We start from the raw sequence: 23,861 nt of genomic DNA, 5'->3' as shown, positions 1-23,861 counted from the left end.
GAATTCGGTTCTTTTTGCTAAAAAGAGCTGGGTCTCCCATTGATTGGTTGGTTATGGATTCGGCTCATCCAAATTCTACATTAAGTAACATACAGATAGAAGTGGGACGTTGCAAGATATATACGAGAGACTCGAGAGGTAAGGGAATTAATTCATCTAACCATATATCTCCAAAGTAACCATCTAACTTAATCGTCGGAATGAATATCGAAGTACCGGTCCGATATTTCCTCTAACTTCTTGTTTTTATAAAATTAACTAGAGAATCCGATGAAATATCTATAAATACAAAATTGAAGTTGAGAGCTATATATACTTCTCATATTTGTTTGATTTAGCATATAATAAAAATAAAGTTTGCATAATACTATATTATATAATTTTATAAATGATTATTGTAAATGTAAATAGAAATATTATAAAAATAAAAATAAAATTTATATTTTATATAAATAATATTGTTATTAATTAAATTATATATAATATATAAAATAAAAATTTTAAATATAAAATAAATAAAAATATTATACAATAACATGAGAAATTGCCAATTATAACTATAATCTTATATACGCGAAGGCATCTCCATTTGAAATTCTCTCCCCCTTATGGGGTGAATGGCATTAATCCCTACTATATATAATGCCACCCACCATTTCTACAATTAGAAAACCAAATGTATTAATCTATTCACTAAAGTTGTAAAAAAATATGTAAGTCCCACAAGATTTATTTGGATGAAATGTAAGATCACAAAAGACCCATCACAAAATCCATAATATGTTTCCTGATAAGAACTTTCACATTATCAAAAGACAATTGTTTTAGAGGTTATGTTAAGGCTTGTCGCTATCAGAGTTATCAAATCAAAATATATATATATATATATAAAGCAGTTCAGTAACTCAGTCCACTAATTTCAATACAGTAAAAGAAATTTCCAGAGACTTCTATTCTATGTTCTTTGTGAAATCACCTTGCAAATGTCCACTAATTAGGTCAATTTCTAGACCACTCATATGATATTCCGCACCCAGCCTATTATTCCTTCCTTCCTTCCTTCCTTCTCTATTCATATATGTTTGTAATCCACATGATGAGATGATCAGAGGTTTTTGTACGTATTAGCGGCTAGCTACCAGTGGAGGCTGGTAATGGTTGCAGCTTTCGCTTGGCCGTTCGGTGGCAGCTGTTTTTATTTTAACATTTTCCCGGCCACTCTCGTTGCATCAAATGAAAATGTTTTATGAAAAGAGAAAGGTCACCAACTTGTTCTTGGTATTACAAGAATTTAAACCTTGATTTCTTCTGTTCTTTTTACCAGATATCAGGGTAATGGTCAGATCAATACTATGAACCTCATTTTCACTCTTTTCATGGATCAATGTCAAAAGATCCAAAAGAACCAAAAGAAAGAAAGAGAACAGAGTCACTTGTTATGTGAATTGAGAGAGAAAGAAATAAACAATCCCCTGAAATTGAGAAACCTTTATAATCAAGAAATTGATTCATAAGTTAGCAATAGATTATAGAAACAAGCTAATATGATTACAGTTAAATTATGCCTAGATTTTGCAGAACTACATGAAAAAACATTATCTGTTATATACTCCTAATATATATTAAAAGATCTGAAAGAAAAATGGATTGATAAAAACTGCTTCAAGTTTAGTTTCCCCTGATCTCTTCTTTCTTTCTTTCTTTCTTTCTTTCGTTCGTCCCTCTCAATGTATTCATTACAGGTCTGCTAATCAAGTACATTCAAGAACTGATAACGATGATGACGCTGTTCTTTCTGTAAGTGAAGGAAAACAACAATCTTGAGGCAACCGAGAGAAAGTATTATAATTACTCCAGGGAGATTCAAGAACCAGCAAAAGAAGATACAAACATACAAATACACATATTGCAAAAGACAGGCAGACCTCCAGTGTAAAACTCGGCACCATCATTTCCATATTGAGAGTGCTAGAGACAGAGAGATTTGAAGATGGTCAGAGAAAGAAACTGCTGATATATAGTACTTAAGAGGAGAAGATTCTGTTAGGAAGTTCAATGTATATATATATACACTAATTTAGTGTCAGAGGAATGGGTGGTAGTGGTGGGATCAAAATTGAAGTAATTTAGCATGTGAGGTTTGTATAATTAGAGGCAGTTCATTGAATCTGAAGATCACATGCAAGTGGGTCATGTGGGGTGGTGGGATTATTATTCTTATTTCCAATATATTGTCATTTGGGAGACACCATGTTCGTGCACTGGGATGGCTCATTTTATTACCCTATGTTTCTTCATAAGCAAATTCCATTTATTTCTGATTCATAGATTAATATAACAACTAAATAGTATCATTTATATATCTGTCAAGAAAATATTTATCATCTTTAGGCTCTGTTTATTTCACGGAAAATTTCTGTGAAGAAAATATTTTGTAAGTTTTTATGTGTTTGAAATGCTTAAGCAAATAAGTCAAAAGAAAATCTTTTTTTAGTGAAAAAAAAAAAAAGACTTTTCGTTTTAAAAAAGAAAAATCATTTTTTTTTGGCTCACACTACTCCTTTTCCGTACCTTTATTTTTATCTCCAACTCTCTCTAATGATTTTCTGTGTTACAGCCAAGTATAGGAAATGATTTTAAGAAAAAGGTTTTTTAACATGGAACAAACGGTACCTTAAATTCATCTAAATATTGGTTTTTATCCTGAAAAGTTTTTACTTTGATTTTAGTATATACACTGTAATAAAAAAAATATAAATATTTTATATTTAATATTAAATGATTGACGCATATTTTATTATTTAAAATTAATAAATATATATTAATAATCTAATGATTTGGTTTATAAGTCGGATACCAAGAAATCTAAGTAAATTTGTTTTTTGTTTTACCTTTAAAATAAGGTTTAAATAGCCCTTAAACTTTAAGCATGTGGCCAAATAAATTTTTTTGACCTTTTTAGATTATTTTTAATCTAATACTTAAACACATTTTTTGGCTTATTTTAATCCTTTTTTTTGGACAAATATTTATTAATAAACATGTTTTTATTTTGAAATTATTAACAAAAAATAGTTAAAGAAAAGAAAATAAAAATACCACTATTTTTATTATTTTTCCAGTAAATATCCTACCCACTCAAATCTTTAACTTAACAAATTCAAATCAAATTTGAATAAATAAATTCTACCCAACCCACCGAAACAAACCAAAAAGAGAGAAGTAAACCAATAGTAGTGGGCAACGGTGAGGTAGAAAAGGATGTTTGTGGAGACGACAGTGGGCAACGATGGCTAAGGTAGCAACAGTGGGCAACGATGGCTGAGGCGGTGACAGTGGGCGATGATGACAGTTGAAGCAGTATTAAGTGACAATGGGGATGATGGCAACAACATCGATTGCTGTCGCGATTAGTTGTTATTGATGTTGCTTTTGCAGGTTCTCCATTGGATGATTTGAGAGCATTAACAACCTCACCCTCTCTTGCTCATATGTTTTTTGCCCACTAATTTCCATTCTGACTAATATTACTGCCTTTTGACGGGTATCTTATCTCTGTGAAATTATAGGTTATTGATGAATTTAACTGGATTATGCGATTGATATCCAGTGGGTATTTTTTTTCTTCGTGCAATTGATGTGGGTTATTGATGAAATTAATTGAGTTATAAAATTAACATTTGGTTTTTGTTAGAGGAGATGTTGATAATGTTAATGACTGAAACGGTGGTGTAGTAGTTAAGAGAGGCGGTAGTGCTATTGATGGTGACGATAATTTTAAGGATAAAGTATCAAGTGGTTTTATTATTTTATAATTTTTAATATATATTTTTTTCAGATAAAAAAGACATATAGTTATAAACTGTGATAAAAAAAATCATTAAAAAGTTTCGATTTATTAAAATTCAGCCATATTTATATTAATTGGATATCATTATCATATCGTACATATTTAATTTCACGAATTTAGAGTTTAAAAACTAATAATTTTAATATTTGACCGTTAAATTATGATTTAAAAAGTAATTATTTGATAATATCAATTTAACGGTTAGAAAATAACATTTTAAGTTATTAAGCTCTAAATTTATATTATCAAACATGAGAAATATGATAATGATAGCTGTTTAGAATAAAAATACTAAAGTTTTATAAAACGTGATTTTTTGACGATAAAATATTTTTTTGCTACGATTTGTAATTTCATATTTTTGTTAATTTTTTATATTTAAAAAAATTATATATAAAAAATTATAAAATAATAAAATCACGAAATATTTTTATATATTTATTTTTAATTTTAACGACAATTGACAGTGATAAAAGTTTTATCACTGTTAGAGTTTTATTTAAAAAAAAAATCATTAGATGATAAAAAAGAAAAATTCTTTTTTATTTAATATTTTAAATTATGAAAAAAGATTTAAATAGTCTATTCACATACTGACTGTCAGTAGCGGTAATCACGCACATAACAAAAAAAAAAAAAAAAAGAGCCAAAATGAATTTAAAAAAAAAATATTGAGCTAAAATGATATAAAAATAATAATAATAAAAAGAAAAATCTTATTTGAGCCACCGGAAAGCTGACAAGCGTATTTATGTGTGAAGCAATTCTATGGGCTTAGTGTTTCATAATTCAGTGACAGTGGGCATGTGGTTGCAGTGCACTGATATGGAGGAGGAGTGACATATTGTAAATCAATCTCTGTTCTCAAACTTGACCCAACTTGCTCATCAAGTGGCAAGGTGGCTAAATCCTGAAGTGAAATCTACATATACAGTAATTAGGACTTTTTTGATTGGTTAATATAACTTCATTTACTTTTTATTCTGATACTTGAAAAGCTATTAAGAGTTAGAAGTAAAAATTGCTATCAGAATTTGATTTGTTAACATAATTACTCTTTCTTCAAATTGAATTCTCATGGACCAATGCTGTGAGATAAATTTTATTATATGGGTCCCGTTAACAAGTGCTCTAAGGCCGCTGGATAACCCTTATTCAATATCTTATTAAACAAACTATACTAATTTAATACTATCTTTATCATTAAATTATCTTGGTTTTATTCGTTAATGCTAATAATATAAAGGATAATTTTGATGGAGAGACCCTTTTTAATTATTTTAGGCATATATTATGAAGAATAATAATGTCATTTACTATTCTTTTGATTTTATAAAGATTAATATACATTTTGGCTTATCCTGCAAATTTAATTGATATATATTTTTTATTCTCTCACTTCATTTAATTTTTAATATATTTTTGATAAAACTCGTTTAATTAATGATTCAACTTCTAATGAAACAAGACAAGTTTTTAGAAAGTTATTCGCAAAGTTTAAATTTATATTTGATTATTTACATAAATTTATATTAATTTTTTAAAATTTAATATAATATTTTCTTAATGCTCACACGAAATAGGAATTAAAAAAAAATGAGAATAAAAATATCGCTACCAATCCTACATCTAACCTTGCTATATATTATGTCATGCGCAAATAATACATGGCACATTACATGTATTTCTCATTCAAAACAAATTATCATATATATATATTTATTTATTTTTTGAAGTCAATTTTTTCTTAACAATATTTAGCAATACTATTCTCCTTTCTAGGCATTTATTAATATAATGACCAAAACACCACATACCAATAGTTTTCAGCGGATATATTTCTTGACGATGGCATAATAAATCACATCTCCCTTCTTTTTCATTTTTGTTTATGAATCTTTCTTTTCGAATTGAAAATCTATAGGTATTTGTATAATTTTTGTAGAATATGAAATTTTTTCTTCGCTTAGGAAACTTTGGCCAATAAAATGATCATATTTGTCTGCTTAAATGGTATCTCATTCAAAATAGAATTTACAGCAATATTCATATCATCCAAAAATAGCTCATTTAAATACCTATTTTGCTTTAATTTATGTTGGTAAAAGAAACTTTAGTTACATCATTAGTTTGAGTGGCTAAAAGAAAAGGCACATCAACATTTCATTCATTAAATCTTGGCTTAAAGTAAAACAAAGAGATTAATAAGTAAATGGCTAGGCTAAATACTGTCTTTAGCATATAGTTTAAATCATAAGCATGAATTACATATTTGTTTATTATTTGGTTACATAACTTTATAATATTATTCTCTTAAATATTAGTTTAGTGGTTAAATTTACTTTTATTATTTTGTGTTGATAATTAGTCTATATAATAAGTGGTCTCATAGTTTCTTGAGATATCGACCTCAATGTGAGTTTACCGCTTTACTATAAGAATGGTTCTTGCATTTGCGAGTACTAACTTAGATACATCAAGTTTTTGCGCTAATTGCGAGGGAACTATGTCCAAATTTCATTATATTGATTAATTGTCAAAAATATATTGTGTTTGTTTGTTTGTTTTGTGTTTTGTGTTTTATTTTTAAATTTTATTTTTAAGTTCTTAAATCTTAAATTTTCTTTTATTTTATATGCAAAGAAGAAAAAGTAAATCAAGTGATTTTCATCAACTCAAAAGATTGAAGAGGAATTAAAAGAAGAAGTTGAAATCATGGAAAACCCACCAAGAGAAGTAGCAGCTGAAAGGCAAATGACCATAAAAGATTATGCACGGCCTATAATTGGTAATGCTACTTCATGTATAGTTCTAGGTGATACATCTAGAAATTATGAACTGAAGAACATACATTTTAATATGCTTCCTTTATTTTATGGTATGCATAGTAAGATGCATTAACATTCATTAGAGAGTTTTATGTTATAGTTTATACTTTCTCATTATCTGGATTAAATGAAGATCAATTAATAATGAGGTGTTTCTCTTAGTCATTGAAAGAAAGAGTAAAGTCTTGGTTAATGACCTTGCCTCCTAATTCTTTGAGAACTTAGGATGAAATTTATCAAAAGTTTATGAGTAGGCTTTACCCACATCAAAAGATCAAAGAATTAAGAGCTGAAATTTCTAATTTTTATCAAAAGGATACTGAATTCTTTCATGAAACATGGGATCGCTTCAAATCACTCCTATTGCAATGTTCACACCATAGATATCCAATTTCAATAACTAACCAATCATTTTATAATGGATTAACACAGCAACATCAATATATGGTTGATAATGCAGCTAGAGGTGCTATATTAGAAAGAATAGCTGATGAGGTTTATGATATCTTTGAGATATTAGGAGCCAATTCTCAACAAAAGAGTGAGAGGATAAAAAGATTAGGAGTGAGTGGAGTAGTGGCTAGCAGTGAGATGGTCATGTAATTAGCTGAATTGACTAAGCAGGTTAAAATGCTTGCTTCAACTAAAAACGTACCAAACAATGAGGTATGTAGTATTTATGGTCATGGTGCTTAAATTTGTTTATCTTTTGATAATTATAGAGGAAGTATGTATGACCAAGAGAATTTAATGAATTCTTATCAACCTAGACAGCCTATGAATGATCCTTATTCCAACACATAGAACCCAGGTTGTAGAAATCGTCCAAATTTTTTTTGGAGATACAATGACCAAAACCCACCATATTTATTGAGGAATCCAAATCAACCTCATTACCAAGACTGTCACGACCCCACCCGTGGGCCCGTGACCGGCACTAGGGAATGGGTAGGCTTAAGGCCACCGAAACCCGTAGTAAGCCTGACACTCACTGATTTAAACAAATCTCATCTCAAATTAATATTATTAAAGCCACAAATTATCTTAAATGCTACATTTTACATAATTTAATCGGTCTGCCGGAACAATTAGGCGAGACCGGAAACTACAGAAAATTTACAACTGATACATCTACTATTATTACTGCGGAGAATCTAAGATTTTACAACTTAACATACCAAATCAAATACATCACCCGATGATGAAGGAGTCGGGTTACTGAATAAGAGTCGCAGGAGAACTAACAGTCACGAATCTGAAAAACAGTAAAAATGAGACTGTCAGTCTCGAGAGTGAGTTAAAATCATATATCTATAACAGTTTCAAATATCTCAATGTCACCTTATTAAATTTTAAAATAATTAATAAATCACGCGAACCATACGTGTCATGTTAAAACATATGTGTCATGCCATGCTTAAACAAAATTTATTCCACATGCAACGGGACGGAGTACTTCAGTAGAACTCTAATCCCAACTCTAAAATCTCGATTATTTCAACACTTATGTCTCAACTAACCTCAACTCTAACATCTCAAACCTCTCATTCCAATAGCCAGAGAGCAAAGCTGGACCGGGGACCTTACCTCCAGGTCACTTAACTCTCGGCCTTAGCCTTTCGGGCTCTCTTATCCAATAAGAGAGCATAGCTCGACCAGGGACCTTACCTCCAGTCTAGTCACTTAAATTTCCAAATAAGCCGGCGCCAGAGGCAATGCTCGACCGGGGACCTTTACTCAAGCAACCACACTCTACTAAGCCCGGAGGCGATGCTCGACCAGGCAGTCCTAATCTTTCTTTCTCAAAATTTTTACCTCTTTACCCTTTTCCTATCTCTCTCATATTATATTGGAACACTCATCCAACTCCTATGTTCTACTGCCGTCCCATCCTGAGTCATCATGCAATATTAAAATTGGTAATAAAGGAAAAACATATTTAAATAGTAATTAAAAGCATCATGCAAATAATAATAATAATAATTAAATGAAAAATTGAAATTGCAAATAAATATTCACAGTAGCAAATCAAATTTTATGCATGACACGTGCGTAAGCGATATATGACTTTAACTCACAGAATTAGGCGACCTCCTAGCTCTGCTCCGGTGCCTCAGTTGGAGCGAGCCGAACAAACGGACAATCTAGTCACGGAAAACAATTTATCAAAACGCTGAAACAATCGATCTTTAATCTTAGGTCTAGACTCCGACTGTCTAAGAATCTCGACTCGGGGAGAATTCTACCGAAAATCCGGCAGAACCTCCTCTACAACACGAACATTACCCCCCGTAAAAACGGGTCCAGGACCTGCCAGAAGAACACTTCCAATATCCAACAATTTAAACAACGGGAGTCGGGTCCCCAAACTTCACTATCTCCCGACTCCGCCACACAGCACAAAACACAAGGCAGGCAACTGACAGACAATTATTTTTGACTCACAAAAATCATCAAGTACTCAATATAATCCAATAGACACAAATTTAAAATCAAGGATTTCTAAGATCAACGGCCAGAGAAAATTACCGAGACGCTCGGTCGACTCGCCTCCGGCCGCCGGAGTTCGATCAACGATCTGGACACACCATCGGACTCACAACGACGCGCTGACGACGATCCCCACTTCCGATTTTCCGATCTGACACCCGATCATCCGGAGAGATTTGCGGACGATCTTGACCGTCGATTCGCAAACGCAGTCCGATCGCCACGAAACCAGTGCCATCGCGAAGCTTGAGCTGAGGAGAGTCGGGATACACTCCTCCGATCGTCCATCCTCCGCCGGATCTCGCCGGAAAAACCCAAAACGCCACCATTTTCTCTCTCCACCGGATCTTCCGTTTCCGGCCACCGACACCACCGGCCAAAACAAAGCCGAGGTACGAGAGGAGTCGATCGGCACCAAGATCACGCCGAAGCTTGACCATCTTCCTCCTCATCGCCGGACAGACGACCCGGCCTCCTTCCTCCGCGCGCTCCTCTCTCTCCCCCGACATCTCTCTTCCTCCCTTCTTCTTCCCCGACTTCCATTCCTTTCAATATCGACATTAGGCCCCCGAACTTTTCCTTATTGTAATTTGGTCCCTCAATTTTCTTAATTACTTACAATTTCATCCCGCAGAATTCCAATTTGACCCCCAAACTTCTTTTTAGCCTTTCAATTAAGCCCTTAACTATTTAATTTGGGCCAAAACCGAATTATTGAAAATACACAATTATAAAAATACCCCTGACCGACATATTTCTTTACAAAAATACAAAGCTCACAAATTTCCATTAAAGCCCCATAAAAAATAACATTATACTTTCAATCCTTATACCAAAATAAATTTTCAATTTAGTCCTAACACACAATTAAATTAAATAATCAATTTCCAACTTAAAATTTAATACTACTAATCAATTATAATACCAATTTTCCCAAAATTCTTTTATAAAAACATCCTTTATAATTTCTTCCAAAATTTTTCAATATATAATTTTACTTATATAAATATGCATTTGGAAAAATTTTGAATAACCAAAATATAATCATTTTTCAAATAATTTACTTGTATAATTTCTTAAAATTTCAAACTAATTGGGTATAGAAAATAACTCATTTATTAAATATATAAAAATTCGGGGTGTTACAAAGACCAATATTCTCAATTTCAAAGAAACTCTAATTTTTTCTTTCAAGATCAAGAATAACTTTTTAATCTAATGAGCAAAGAAAGCCAAATTTAAAAGAAACACTTTAATCATTTATGGTGACTTTTCATGATAAGATGGAGAGGAATGAGAAAAAGATATATTTCATTGAGGCTTCAATGGAATGTTTAGAAGTTCAAACTGGAAAAATTGTTGAAGTTGTTCAAGAGCTCAAGAAAGAGAAATACCAAGTCAACTTAAACAAGCCAATTCTATTACTATTATTAGAAAAGATGAGGTTGTTAATAATAAAATTGATATGGAAACTGAAGGGAGTTCTTCTTCTTATTTAGGTACACATAAAGATGATGAATTAATAGAAATACAAATCAATGAGGAGAGCATGCAAAAAGAAGAAACAGTAGAGCCTAATTTTAGGCTGAAGAAAAAAGAAAAGCAAGCATTTTCTGAACCTGAATTTCATAAGATAGCTTATAGACCACCTATTCATTTTCCTAACCGACTTAAGGAGAGCAAATAATATTTTAAAAATATTGAGATGCTCTGTAAAGTCAATGTTATCAGGAATAAGTCATTGTATGCAAAATTATTTAAAGAGTTGAACTCTAATAAAAAGTGATATGTGAACAATGAAAAAGTACAAGTGGCAAGTGCTCTTCAACACCAATTGCCCCTTAAGATGAAGGATCATGGTAGCTACACCATTGATATTACAATGGGTGACAAACAGATTACAAAAGTCATATGTTAGATTTGTGAGCAAGCATCAACTTGATGCCTTATTCGATTTATAAACAACTTGGCTTGGGAGAGTTGAACCCAAAACCACCATGTCTCTACAATTTGCTGATAAATCAATAAAATATCCTAGAGGTATAGTGGAAGACTTGCTAGTACAAGTAGGTAAGTTAATTAATTCCTGTTGATTTTGTAGTACTTGATATGGAAGACACATCAACAAGGAATAAAAAGCAAACTATACTCTTTGGTATTCCTTTCATGGCAACTACTAGAACTGTGATTGATGTGCATAATGAAAAACTTACCATGACAGTTTTAGAAGAAACTGTGGAATTTAAATTTTTCGATTCTCTAACTTTATCTCCTAAATCTACTATTGATAAGTCTTTATATAATTATTTAGATTCTCTTGTTTATGAACAATTATATGATGATATTTCATTCTTAATAACAAGAGCTTTCGTGATACTTTAGAAGTCCGCATTAAAAGTATGAAGCCATACTTGAAAGGAATGGCTTATGACCAAGAGGTGGAGTACGTGGATGAACGTCCACCATGAGCATAATTAGGAATATCTAGCTATAGACAACAAATTTAGCAATTGTATTCTATTTTTATGCATTTAAGTTTTTTTATTTTCTTTTATTTTTTAGTGTTTTATGTTTACTTTGTAGACCTATGAAGAAACACCGAGCATTTATACCTTTTTTGATTCTCAAAAGGCAATATTTCTCCATGTGATAACATGTCAATTTATTTTAATAATATACTTTCATTTTAATTAATTTATATTATTATATGAATATTGTGCACTTAATGTGTTGAATATTCATTATTAAGAAATAGTAATTGTGAGTTATTAGACTTTAGGCATGTCTAATTTTCTTGTAAGATTAGGAATTAGTTAAGTTTTGTTTAGTTAGTATTAGTTACTTTTAGTTTTAAATTTTTATTTTATTTAAATCATTAATTAAGTCTAATTCTTAGTCTAAATTATCAATTTTAGTTATTTAAGTATTTAAAATTTTTAATTTTAGTTCAAATTCATGTTTTCATTAATTATTTGCTCTTAGAGTGTATAAAAGTTAATTACAAGTATTAAAAAAACAGTGGGCACGAGCGAGGAGCTTCCTTGAGAGGTTGCGAGCCACTCGACTCAACCAAGCGAGGCGTGGAAGTTCCCACGAGAAGGGACAAGAGGACAACGCCATCCGCGAGACACGGGCAAGCAGCAAGGTCGCGGGACAGGGAGCCATGAGCTGCCGATTGGGCCACGATATAGGTAGAAAATGCACGCGAAGGCGCGACTCCACCACTTCCTTGGCCAATTTTGACTCAAGATTAAATATTTTTATTAGAAAAATAAAGGTAATCGACACATGTGCAAAAATTAAGTCATTTTTAAGTTAAAACACTATTTTTAAACTCTAAACACCTAAATATAATATTTTTTTTCCTCTCAAGAATACCAATCACTAACAATTGAATTTCTTATTCTCTCTTCGTTATTATATTCAAGATTATTCAATTCTCTATTCTACTTTTCTTCAATTGATATTTGATTTCTATCAAATATTTTTTCCAACCACTTAATTATAAAGCTATTTGTTATAACTATTGTTATTCTTTTTAAAAATATATTTAAAAAATATTTACTGGTTAAAATGAAACTATTTGAATTCAATAAAAATCAATTAAATAAGTCTTGCAGAAAGAAAAAAAATGTAATCTTTTTATTAACTTTTTTAAATAATTTTTTCAAATAAAATCTATTAATTAATTTTCGATTTTCGTGTTAATATGTTCACGTTTACTTTTTTTATTATTTTATTACATGATAAATCATATAATGGACCCGAACCATGGTTTTAGGGACCAAATACCTCTTGCATTTAATTTATACCTCTGATATAAATTTGCTGACATTACCGTGACTTGTCTTTTTGGCCTAAAATTATTGTTTTTTTTCTTTTATTTGGTTTTGGATTTTTTTATTCTTTTTTGTTTTGGTAAGTCATTTATTTATTTATTTATGTTTTAATTTTGTTAATTGAACAATAATTAAAATATAAAATTTCTAAAATAATTTAAATTATTTAAAATTAATCCACTTAGAGTACATTATTTACTTTTTTATTTCTTAAAATTATTAGATAATTAAAAAATTTAGTAAACATAAAAGAAATTAAAATTAAGTAAATCTAGAATGGTTTCTTTTAAAATAGGCTAAAAAATGACTAGATTAGTTTAAATTACTTAAAATTAATCGAGTTAGACTATAACTAATTATTTTATTTCTTGAAATTACTAGATAATCAAAAATTAGTAAATATGAAATAAATTAAAGTTAATTAGATCTAGAATGGTTCCTTTTAAGATAGGTTAAAAGAAATCAAAATAAGTTAAAGCAATGTCTAGATTAGTTTGAATTACTTAAAATTAATTCAGTTAGACTAAATTAAATAATTATTTTATTTCTTAAAATTATTAGGTACTTAAAAAATTAGTAAATAAAAAATAAATTAAAGTTAAGTAGATCTATGATGATTTCTTTTAAAATTAATGTTCATCTGTGTATTTTTCATATTTTTCATATGTAAATTTAATATACATATAATGTGATGCAATAATTAATTATTATATTTTTTAAGATTTATATATAAATTATTTTATTCATTATTAATTAGCATATTTTATTATGATTTTATATTCATCACTTGTAGATGTAACGTTTATGTACGTGTATGTTTAATGTTCATCTAATATTGTTGTAATATTTATTACTTGTAATTGTAATATTCATTAGTGTACATTTAAGTTAATGTAATTTTATTGTAATGTTCATCACTTATAGTTATAATGTCTATTACATATGCATTTGATTTCATATAATGTGGTTACAATGCTCATTACTTTTTTCTTTAACAACAATCATGTAATATCATTATAGCACTCACAATTGTAGTTGTAATATCCAATACGTGTACATTTAATATTCATGTAATGTCATTATAATGTTTATTATTTATTCTTTTATTTTTAATATTTATTATGTATACATTTAATACTCATATAATACCGTGTTATAATATTCATTATTTTTATTTTTTTAACAATTGATTCATAAAATTATTCTTTTACTTATTTGAACTGTTTGTAAAATCTATCAATAAAACTTATGATCAATATAATGATTATGCATTATTATATTTATTAGCTTATTAATGGAATTTTATCATTAGTGAATACCATATTTATTAATTGATTAAAATAAATATACAATATAAACATAACAGTCCATAATATAAGAATCCCTATTACATTATTAGCTGCTAAGGCCGCAGTTCCTTAAAATTGTGGTGAGGAATTGTTGCCTCTTTAGACCCCTTGAGAGTAAGTTTATGTGACAAATTATTTTTATTTTTACTAAAAAAAATCTATTTTTACATTATAATATTTAATATGACTGACAATAAAAATATGGAATGTGTTAACCATTCCTATCGTATTTTTAGTTATAGAAATTATTTGGAAAGTATTTATTCATTTTTCATTGTACTTTTTACTTTTGAACAATAATTTTAAGTGGACCAACTAAGGTTTCTACCAAACCAAAAAATTAACCAACGAATTGTCTTTTTTTTTTTTGAAAAAAAACAGTTTGTATTAAAATTTGAATAAATGAAATTAGTATCTAAACATTCTACAATTTGATTTAAAAATTAGTTAGAAGGAGGTGTCTTACAACAATTTTGTGTTTTCATTATTTTTGTATTTTTGGTGTGTCACGGTCCCATCCGTGGGCCCGTGACCGATATTAGGGAATGGGTAGGCGTAAGACCATCGAATCCTGTAGTAAGCCTGACACTCATAACTCAAACAAATCTCATCTCAACTTTTACTATTATTAACGCCATAATTTACAGTAACATTAAATTTTACACAATTAAATCGGTCTGCCAGAAGAACTAGGAGAGACCCGAATCTCAGAAAATTTACAACTTATACATCTACTATTACTATTGCGGAGAATCTAAAATTTACCAATTTACATACCAAATCAAATACATCACCCGATGATGAAGGAGTTCTTGATTAAGAGTCGGGAAGACTAACGATCACGAATCCGAAAAAATAAATTGAGACCGGTCTCGAGAGTGAGTTAAAATCAAATAATCTAGAGACTATTGCAATCTTCACAGAAAATATTAATTATTTGAATCAGCATATCCAACCATGCATATATATACAAATCATATTATAATCATATACCATAATAAATAAATAAATAAATATATATATATATATATATATATATATATTACGTTTACGGGACGAGTGGCTCAGTAGAACCCTAACCCCAAATTCTAATAGCCTTTTGGCTCTCTTAATCCAATAAGACTGGCGCCTAGAGAACAATGCTCGATTAGGGACCTTTACTCCGGCATCTCATTCCAATAGGACTGAGCCTAGAGAGCGAAGCTCGACCAGGGTCCTTAACTCCAGTCCGATCACTTAATATTCACTATCCAAATAAGCCAGCGCCCAGAGAGCAATGCTCGACCAGGGACCCTTATTCTGGCATCTCACTCAAATCAGCCCAAAGAGTCATGCTCGACCAGGGCAAAACTCATAATAATCTTATTACCGCAATTTACTTAAATCAGCCTAGAGAGCCATGCTCGACCAGGGCGAACTCATAATAATCTTATTACCTGTCCATGATCATTACCGGTGCGCACGCGGTCCTGATGTAACCCATCAGGTGGCATGTTCTATGAAACCCACATTCCCAAATCGCAATTATCACATTTAATAAATATCATGGTCTAATGAAATCATTCAACACATTATCAAAATAAAGATTAAAAATTTAGGGCAAGGCAACGTGCAATTCGTGTGGAAAAATAATAATATTTCTATTAATATAATATTACTAATAATAATATTTATATTATTTTCAATAATTAATAATCAAGTGAAATTATTTATATTGTGATACTAACAATCATATTAAGCATAAATTCTAAAATAGCATATTAAAGTCAGACTTAGCAATAGTGCAATAATTAAATGACTTTAACTCACAGAATTGGGCGACCTCCTAGCTCTGCTCCGGTGCCTTGGTTGGAGCGAGCCGAACAGAAAGATCATCTAATCACGGAAAATAATTTATCAATTATGCTGAACAATTTCAATTGACCCTAGGTCTAGATTCCTAGGACTGACTGTCTAAGAATCTCGACTCGGGTGAATTCTACCGAAAAATTCCACAGAACCTCCTCTACAACACAGACATTTACCCCTCTTAAAACAGGTCCAGGACCTGCAAGAAAAACACTTCAAATATCCAACAATCCAAACAACGGGAGTCGGTTCCCCAAACTTCACTATTTTCCCGACTCCGCTACACAGCACAAAACACGAGGCAGGCAAACTGACAGACAATTATTTTTGACTCACAAATATCATCAAATACTCAATATAAACCAATAAACACAAATTAAATCAAAGAATTCCAAAATTACGGGCAAGAGAAAAATTACCGAGACGCTCGATCGCTCGGTCGACTCGCCTCCAGCCGCCGGAGTCCGATCAACGATCCGAACACACCATCGGACTCAAAACGACGCACTGATGACGATTCCTACTTCTGATTTTCTGATCTGACACCCGATCGTCCGGAGAGATTTGTAGACGATCTCGACCGTCGATTTGCAAACGAAGCTCGATCGCCACGAAACCGGTGCCATTACGAAGCTTGAGTTGAGGAGAGTCGGGATATGTCCTCCGATCGTCCATAGCTCGCCGGTGCTCGCCGAAAAAGCCAAAAAACACGGTTGCCACCACTTCGTCAGAACTCCCTCCTCCGGCCACCAAAACTGACGCCGCCACCGCCAAAAGGAAGCTCTCTCCAAGGGGAGCCGATCGCCACCGAGATCGGCCGAAGCCGCCTGCCTCTCTGCGATTCTGCTGCCTCGCCGCCTGCCTTGCGCCTTGGCCGGCCATCGCAGCGCCCGCGATCGGCCACCACCACTGGACGACGCACCCCGGCTCCTCCTTCTTCACGCGTTCTCTCTCCCCGACCTCCTTTCTTTTCTTTCTTCTATATCGACATTGAGCCCCCGAACTTTTCCTTATTACAATTTAGTCCCTCAAATTTCTTAATTACTTACAATTTCATCCTGCAAAATTTCTAATTGACCCCCAAAATTTTTTTTAGCCTTTCAATTAAGCCATTAACTAATTAATTTGGGCCAAATTAGAATTATTGAAAATATATAATTACATAAATACCCTTGCCGACACATTTATTTACAAAAATACCAAACATCCAAATTTCTATTAAAATCACATATTAATGAAATTACACTTTTAATCCTTATCCAAAAATAATTTTTCAATTAAGTCCTACATACAATTAAATTAAATAATCAATTTACTAATTATTTTCCAACTTAAATTTTAATATCACTAGTTAATTAAAATATCAATTTCTCCAAAATTCTTTTATAAAACATTCTTTACAATTTCTTCCAAAATTTTCCAATATATATAATTTTATTTATACATATACATTTACATTGGGAAAAAATTAGAATAACCAAAAATATAATCTACCCTTCAAATAATTTACTTGATTAATTTCTTAAAAATTTAAATTAATAGGATATAGAAAAATGACTCCTTTATTAGTCTAATATTAAAATTTAAAATTTGCATTTAAATTATTCCAACTAGACCAAATAAAAATTAAATTAAATTAATTTAATAAAAACTCATTATTAATATAATCACTATTAAATATAAGAAAATTTGGGGTATTACATGGTGTTTGGTGCCTCTTTATCAAGTTATTCAAGATGGCTAAATTGTAAAACATATATAATCTTTATTTAAATATAAAATTAAAGTAATGTATACTACTTTTTTATTTTTTATTAATAACAGAAAATACACACATTGATGAGGATAAGGACATGCACAAAATTTATGTCTATATATATATTAATTCTTAAGACCTAAGATTTTTTTTACATATGAAATTTAATTTTTATATAATTCTATTATTTTTATTAATTTATTTATTAATAGATTACATTCCTAATTAAATACTAACTTTAATTTTAAGAAATAAAATATTAATTATATTTTAATATTATATTAAGTAATAAATAGTTTTCTAATCAAATAATGATGCTAATTCTATTCTAAGAAATAATATATTAATTATATTTTAATATTAGATTAACTAATAAATTTATTTTTTAATTAGATAATAATTTTAATTTTAAAAATTATTTTTAATATTATATTTAACAATAAATTTTTAATTTTAAAAAATAATATTGTTAATTATATTAATAGTATTAATCTATATAATATTAAAATTAATTAATAATCTTTTTAAAAAAATTATATTATTAAACTAATATTAAAATTTAAAAAATTAATATTTTATCTAAAAATAATTAATTTTTTATTATTTCTTAAAATACTATAAATTAATATTAAAATTAAAAATTAATTAAATTATATCTATAAATTTAATTTTACAATTAAAATATCTGATAATTTTTTAAAGATATGTTACACTATATAATTCACCCTCACACTTATCACAACTTAATACCCAATTTTCGTGAATAAGAGACACTCACATACTTCATTTAAAACTTAAAACTAAAAACTTTAGCATTGATTTTGCTTTCCATATCCATCATAATAATTAAATAATTCAATTGAAATATAATACTAAGAATTCTTTTACCCAATAATTAATTGTAAAAGCAGGTCGTTAGGTATATCACCTTTTTATTGGTGGCCTCCCTCCAAATTAGGGTTTTCCTTTTCCAGAATTGTTAGAGATATTTCTCACAGCTATGCACTAGTCAAAAGGTAATAATACTCTATTCTTAATTTATTCTACTCTCTTTCTCTCTCACACAAACATATACACATATGTAAACATTTTATGCTATTTTATGTTTATATAATTGAAATACTTTCAGATTGGGAATTCTTGGATGATGCAAGCAATCCTTATTTCATATTCTCTTTTGATTCTCGAGCAATCTTTAAGGTTTCTTTTTCTAATATTTTTCTTATAATTACAATACAACAATGAATATAATATTCAACTGATAGCTTCCAGAAAAAAGGAGGTCGCCATATATTGCCATTAATATAAAATTTAAAAGCTGCTTTTAGATGAATGTTTTTTAAATTGTTGAGAGCATTCAACACCACATAGTTCTTATACAATGGATGCCTTAAATCTTTTATGTGAAGATAGTTTGTCGACACACAGATGATTCATTTGAGTTCTATTGTATTCTTAAATGCATATGAGTTCTCATGTCTGAATTATTGAACATAACATATATTATTTTTTGTGGGTATAAATTCTGTAGTGGGGCCTATTATCAGAGACTCTGGAGTTTTATTAAACCTTCCTTTGAATGACTCCTCAAGAAAATGACATTATTGTATCTAAAGATGTTGAACTTTCCCATCTAAGATATATATATAATATATGAACTTGGTGTGATCACATTGGCCATTCTTCTACTCCATTCTTATTTTTTTAAAAGGGGAAGCTTCTCATCTGACCCAATACAACTTAACCAACTGCTCCAGGTGGTTGAGTCATTGGTCTTAATATTTTTTGATGTTAGTGTTACATTCTTCAATTCTTGACTTGGTATTCTAATTACAACTTGGGCCACTCTCCTTTTGTCTTAAGTTTGTCATTCGCTTAACAATTTAAAATTATTGAATACTCGGTTTGGCACTTATTTTGTCTCTTCTTTTTGTTCTTACATGCGTTGCTTTTGTTTAATTTGTTGGATTTTTTCCTAATTGCCGGTCTTGATGAGCTTCCCTGACATCCCCTAGTATTGCTTACTTTGATATTTTATTTGTTCAAATGCTGATAGTTGTTCTTGCACTCAATCGGTTAACCCCAATGTAACAGTGACAGTTACAAAGATGAAGAGCAATAGCTTTGATCAAAGAGAATTAGAGCTACCAAGATCAACATCAGTCACTTGTAATGAAAATGAATCCGTTAGATCACGGATTAGAAAGATGGGTCCAATCTGTAAAACCAGAAAGGAAGTTGCTGTTGATTTTCACAAGTCATCCATGGAAGAGGATGATCTTGATCTTGATGGACAGCTTACCAGGGAAAGATTGTCTGATGGTAGTGAGTGTATGTGGCTATCTTCAGCTGATCCATCCCCTTCATTGTTTCTTGAAAATTATAAATCGTCTAATTCTTCGTTTCATCTCTCTGTCGACGAAGGGCTAATTTCATGGCTGCCAAAAATGGCAAGCTCTTATATTTATCTAGATAAAGGAAGCAATTCAACAGTAGATCCTGAGGAGGAGACATCTTTAAAAACTCCGGTTACTGATATCATTTCAATGAAGGAAGATTGGAAGGGAGAAAAAACGTTGACTTCTGTAGAGAAATCACATGGAAATGATGCATCAGATTCCTCGGACGCCTATTCTGAGAGTGTCAAGACTTCTTTAAGGCAGTGCTGTGAGGAGTACTCAAGTTTCGACAAATGTTTGACGCCTTGTAGCACCACCATCATCTTTGATTCTTCAGTGTCATCTCAGATATCAGACACAGACAGTACAAGTTTCTTGGATTGTTTAGTCAATCTTGACGGTGAAGATTCCAAGCTGATATCAGATGAAGAACTGGACATGGATTATCTCCCATCAGGTTTCCCTAGCCCATCTTGTAACAACTCCATTTATAATGATTCAACACCTAATTCAGAAATTAATAAACATACAAGATATGGTATGTTTTCGGAGCATAATTCTTCAGACTCGTTACATTTGGAAGACTTCAGTACAGATGAACCTCTTTTCTGGCCATCAGAATGCAAACGTGATTGGAGTTCTGAAGAAACTTGGAAATTCTTTTCAATGTCACCTCGTAAATACACGACAGAACTTGGAATGCCCCGGAAGACCTGTTCTAAGTCAGCTGAGTCAAAATTTCATGTTCTGAAAATGGATTCCAGAAAGGATTGTAGGAGAAGACTCGATTTCAGCTCAGTTTCGATAGTAGCAGTGAAGATGTTGGAGCATAAACAAAGAAGCAACACTAATTATTCGAAGAAAATCAAACCTGCTTCTAGTACCACCCCTTCGAGATTGAGAAGGTCAACAGAACATTCAGCGAAAATAGTACCCATAGAAATGGAAGATGATATAAAACAAGCAAAAAATAGAGAAGTTGCTGTTGCGAAATTGAACTGTATCCATGTAGATTTGTTACAAGATGATATCATATCAAATGAAGAACTTCCAATTGAGACCCTGTTAGGACTTGGTGAGTTTGATGGACATGAAGGAGTAGATTCAGAATTCAATGAAGATGTTTTCACATTGGATGACTCTTTCTGAGAACCCAAATACTGTTTTGTTCTGTTGTTCCAGAATTGGTAGTTTCGGATTTGATCAGCAGAACACAGCAAAATTATAATGTAATTTTGTTGATAGTGCCATTGAAGCAATCACTACAGTTACATGCAGTGAAAACAGACATAGTAAACTTAAGCATAAATACAATTGCAACATTAAACTAGAACATTATCAAATGGAGGTGCTTGTTATTATAGGATAATTTAAACTAAACCTGGCTTGTTCAAAAAGGTTGCTAAACTAAACTTGGTTTACTGCAAAGTGATCTTGGGTTATTATTAGAATGATTCAAATTTCAAAGTAAACAGTTACTTAGCTGACAATGCTTGCTTGTTATGCTCCAATAATGGTTGAACCAACAACTCCATCTCTTCTCAAAACGTATTTAATGATGATTTTATGCAGCTGTACGTAGAGTATATCTGCAATTTTCTTCCAAATTAATCCAAGCATGAGCCTCGAGAGGGTTTTTGCTCTCTCTGATGCTGTAGTGCAGTAGGGTTAAACCTCAGTCTTTCTCTTTCACAAGTTGCAGAAGGATGCAAACTGAATCTGTCATTGATGACGGACAATGTGACAAATGTGGCACTATACTCTGTGCCCAAATATTTCTTCCACATTAACATGGCTGATCCTCTTTTCTTTTTTCTTTTTTTCTGTTACAAGTTTTTCTCTGTTCAGGTCTGATTTGAACTCGCCTTCTTTGTTCTAAAACAACTGAAAAACAACCGCACCGTAAAATTCTATACTTGTTATAATGACCAATTTATAGAGATGGCAATTGGACTGCTTTCTACTTAAGATGTTATAAGTAATAGATTAACTAAACAGCTACTTAACTCATGTCTGTTTGTGGCATTAGTTTATTGTTACCCTTTGTAACAAACTTGGGCATAGTATCATATACTTTTGAATTTATTTTTCCATATTTTAATTGATTTTCAGACTAGATTTCTAAACTGTCCAAAAGTTTTCTTTAGCATGTTCTATATAGCTTTAGTGCCATGCCATTCTCTGTGCCTATTTTTCTTCAGATGGGCTTGGTACTAAGGTGCTTTGTATTGTTTTGGATAATACTAGCTCTTCTTTTAATTGTTCAAAAAGAAAAATCAATGATAAATAATAAAGAAATAATTAGATGCAATGATCTTGGTATGCACTGTAATGTGACATCACTGCTGACATCAAATATGCATAGCCATGGATTTGGTTTTCCTTTGAAAGAGAGAACCACTTTCTATAATACATGTAGGATAAACATGGGTTATTTTATTAAATAGCATAATATATATATTTGTTGATCCATCAATAAGAAAGCATTTGTTATTATATCTGTTTTCCATTTAAAATTTAACAAGTGTATGCTATGTGTTTGCCTCGTCTAAGGATAATGCACATGACTTTTACAGAAATTGTCTGTCACGCTTCAACAGTGAAGAATCTTTTACTTTAAAAAAGTAAAGGTGCAGAGTCTTTTATCTTCTTTCTTTTCTTTTAAAATGACTTTTTTTTTAGGCGTTTGACCCATTGCAGAATTATTTTGGGCTGCCATTTCTGGTTTTTAACTTAAGGGCTTTACAAAAATATTATTTGATGGATTTAAATATCCCAAAACAGTCATCTTCATTCGAGTCTCTATCCAGATCAATTGCTGCTGAGCTGGTACTAGAAGAGGAAGATGAAGCTTTAGATTTTTCTTTTGAAGAGACAGTTTCTGACAACTGTTTGATCAATTGTAAGAAATCTTCTTCTGTTTGAGTCGCCGCTAGCTTTGGAATAATGAAAGACTTATGTGCCAGGAAAGTGGTTTGTTCTTTCGGAGATGGCAAGAAGCTATTCTTTGAAAGAAAACTTTGTACCATATTTAGGGATAATTTTTCTTGGCGGTTAAATTTATCCCACCATTTAACTTTGAATCTTCGGGCAAGGATGATTTCTCCATCTGCTGCTTGGTTAAAATGGAAATACCATATACATACCCAAGGGAGAAAGAAGTTTGAACAAAATAGAAGTAAAGAGGAAAAACGTCTTTCTATTATGTTTGGTTTATAGTGGGCTTTGAATAGATTAAACAGAGGTAGAACTTCTGGAATTATAGTCTCTAGAACATTGCCATAAAAGATATATTATTTTGGTAATCAACATTCTGTAATATATATATATATATATATATATATATATATATATATATATAATCTCTATTAATTAATAAATTTTGAAAAACAACTTCATCTTTTCGGATAATTGAACTTAATAAATTAATAATTTTAATATGTTATAATTTTTTGGATCTACTAAATATATTAATTAAGAGAGAGAGTCTAATATATATATA

General features: G+C 30.7%; 1 protein-coding gene, 1 long non-coding RNA gene and 1 other non-coding gene across 4 annotated transcripts; 1 reads left to right on the top strand and 2 right to left on the bottom strand.

The window, feature by feature from the left end:
- Window positions 1–1,461: 1,461 nt before the first annotated feature.
- LOC125370822 lies at window positions 1,462–2,476 on the bottom strand. The gene is made up of 2 exons (XR_007216903.1): window positions 1,926–2,476; window positions 1,462–1,795 (listed from the first exon to the last, which is right to left on the bottom strand). It is a non-coding gene; the product is annotated as an uncharacterized LOC125370822 (long non-coding RNA).
- Window positions 2,477–6,957: 4,481 nt separating this feature from the next.
- Window positions 6,958–7,065, bottom strand: LOC112536917. The gene has a single exon (XR_003080827.1). It is a non-coding gene; the product is annotated as a small nucleolar RNA R71 (small nucleolar RNA).
- An 11,809-nt stretch (window positions 7,066–18,874) lies between these two features.
- On the top strand, window positions 18,875–21,766 carry LOC8273715. 2 transcript variants are annotated; one of them, XM_025159843.2, is made up of 2 exons: window positions 18,875–18,976; window positions 20,055–21,766. In XM_025159843.2, the coding sequence occupies exon 2, from the start codon at window positions 20,069–20,071 to the stop codon at window positions 21,506–21,508; it is 1,440 nt and encodes a 479-aa protein (XP_025015611.2). In that variant the 5' UTR covers window positions 18,875–18,976; window positions 20,055–20,068; the 3' UTR covers window positions 21,509–21,766. The 2 variants fall into 2 exon arrangements, with proteins under 2 accessions (XP_025015611.2, XP_048233567.1); XM_048377610.1 differs by lacking the exon at window positions 18,875–18,976 and adding an exon at window positions 19,081–19,160.
- Window positions 21,767–23,861: the final 2,095 nt, after the last annotated feature.

Source organism: Ricinus communis, chromosome 8, assembly GCF_019578655.1.
Source record: "Ricinus communis isolate WT05 ecotype wild-type chromosome 8, ASM1957865v1, whole genome shotgun sequence".
NCBI classification, from domain to species: Eukaryota; Viridiplantae; Streptophyta; class Magnoliopsida; order Malpighiales; family Euphorbiaceae; genus Ricinus; species Ricinus communis.
The sequence above is the reverse complement of the archived record's forward strand: the minus strand, read 5'-3'. Positions and strand labels throughout refer to the sequence as shown.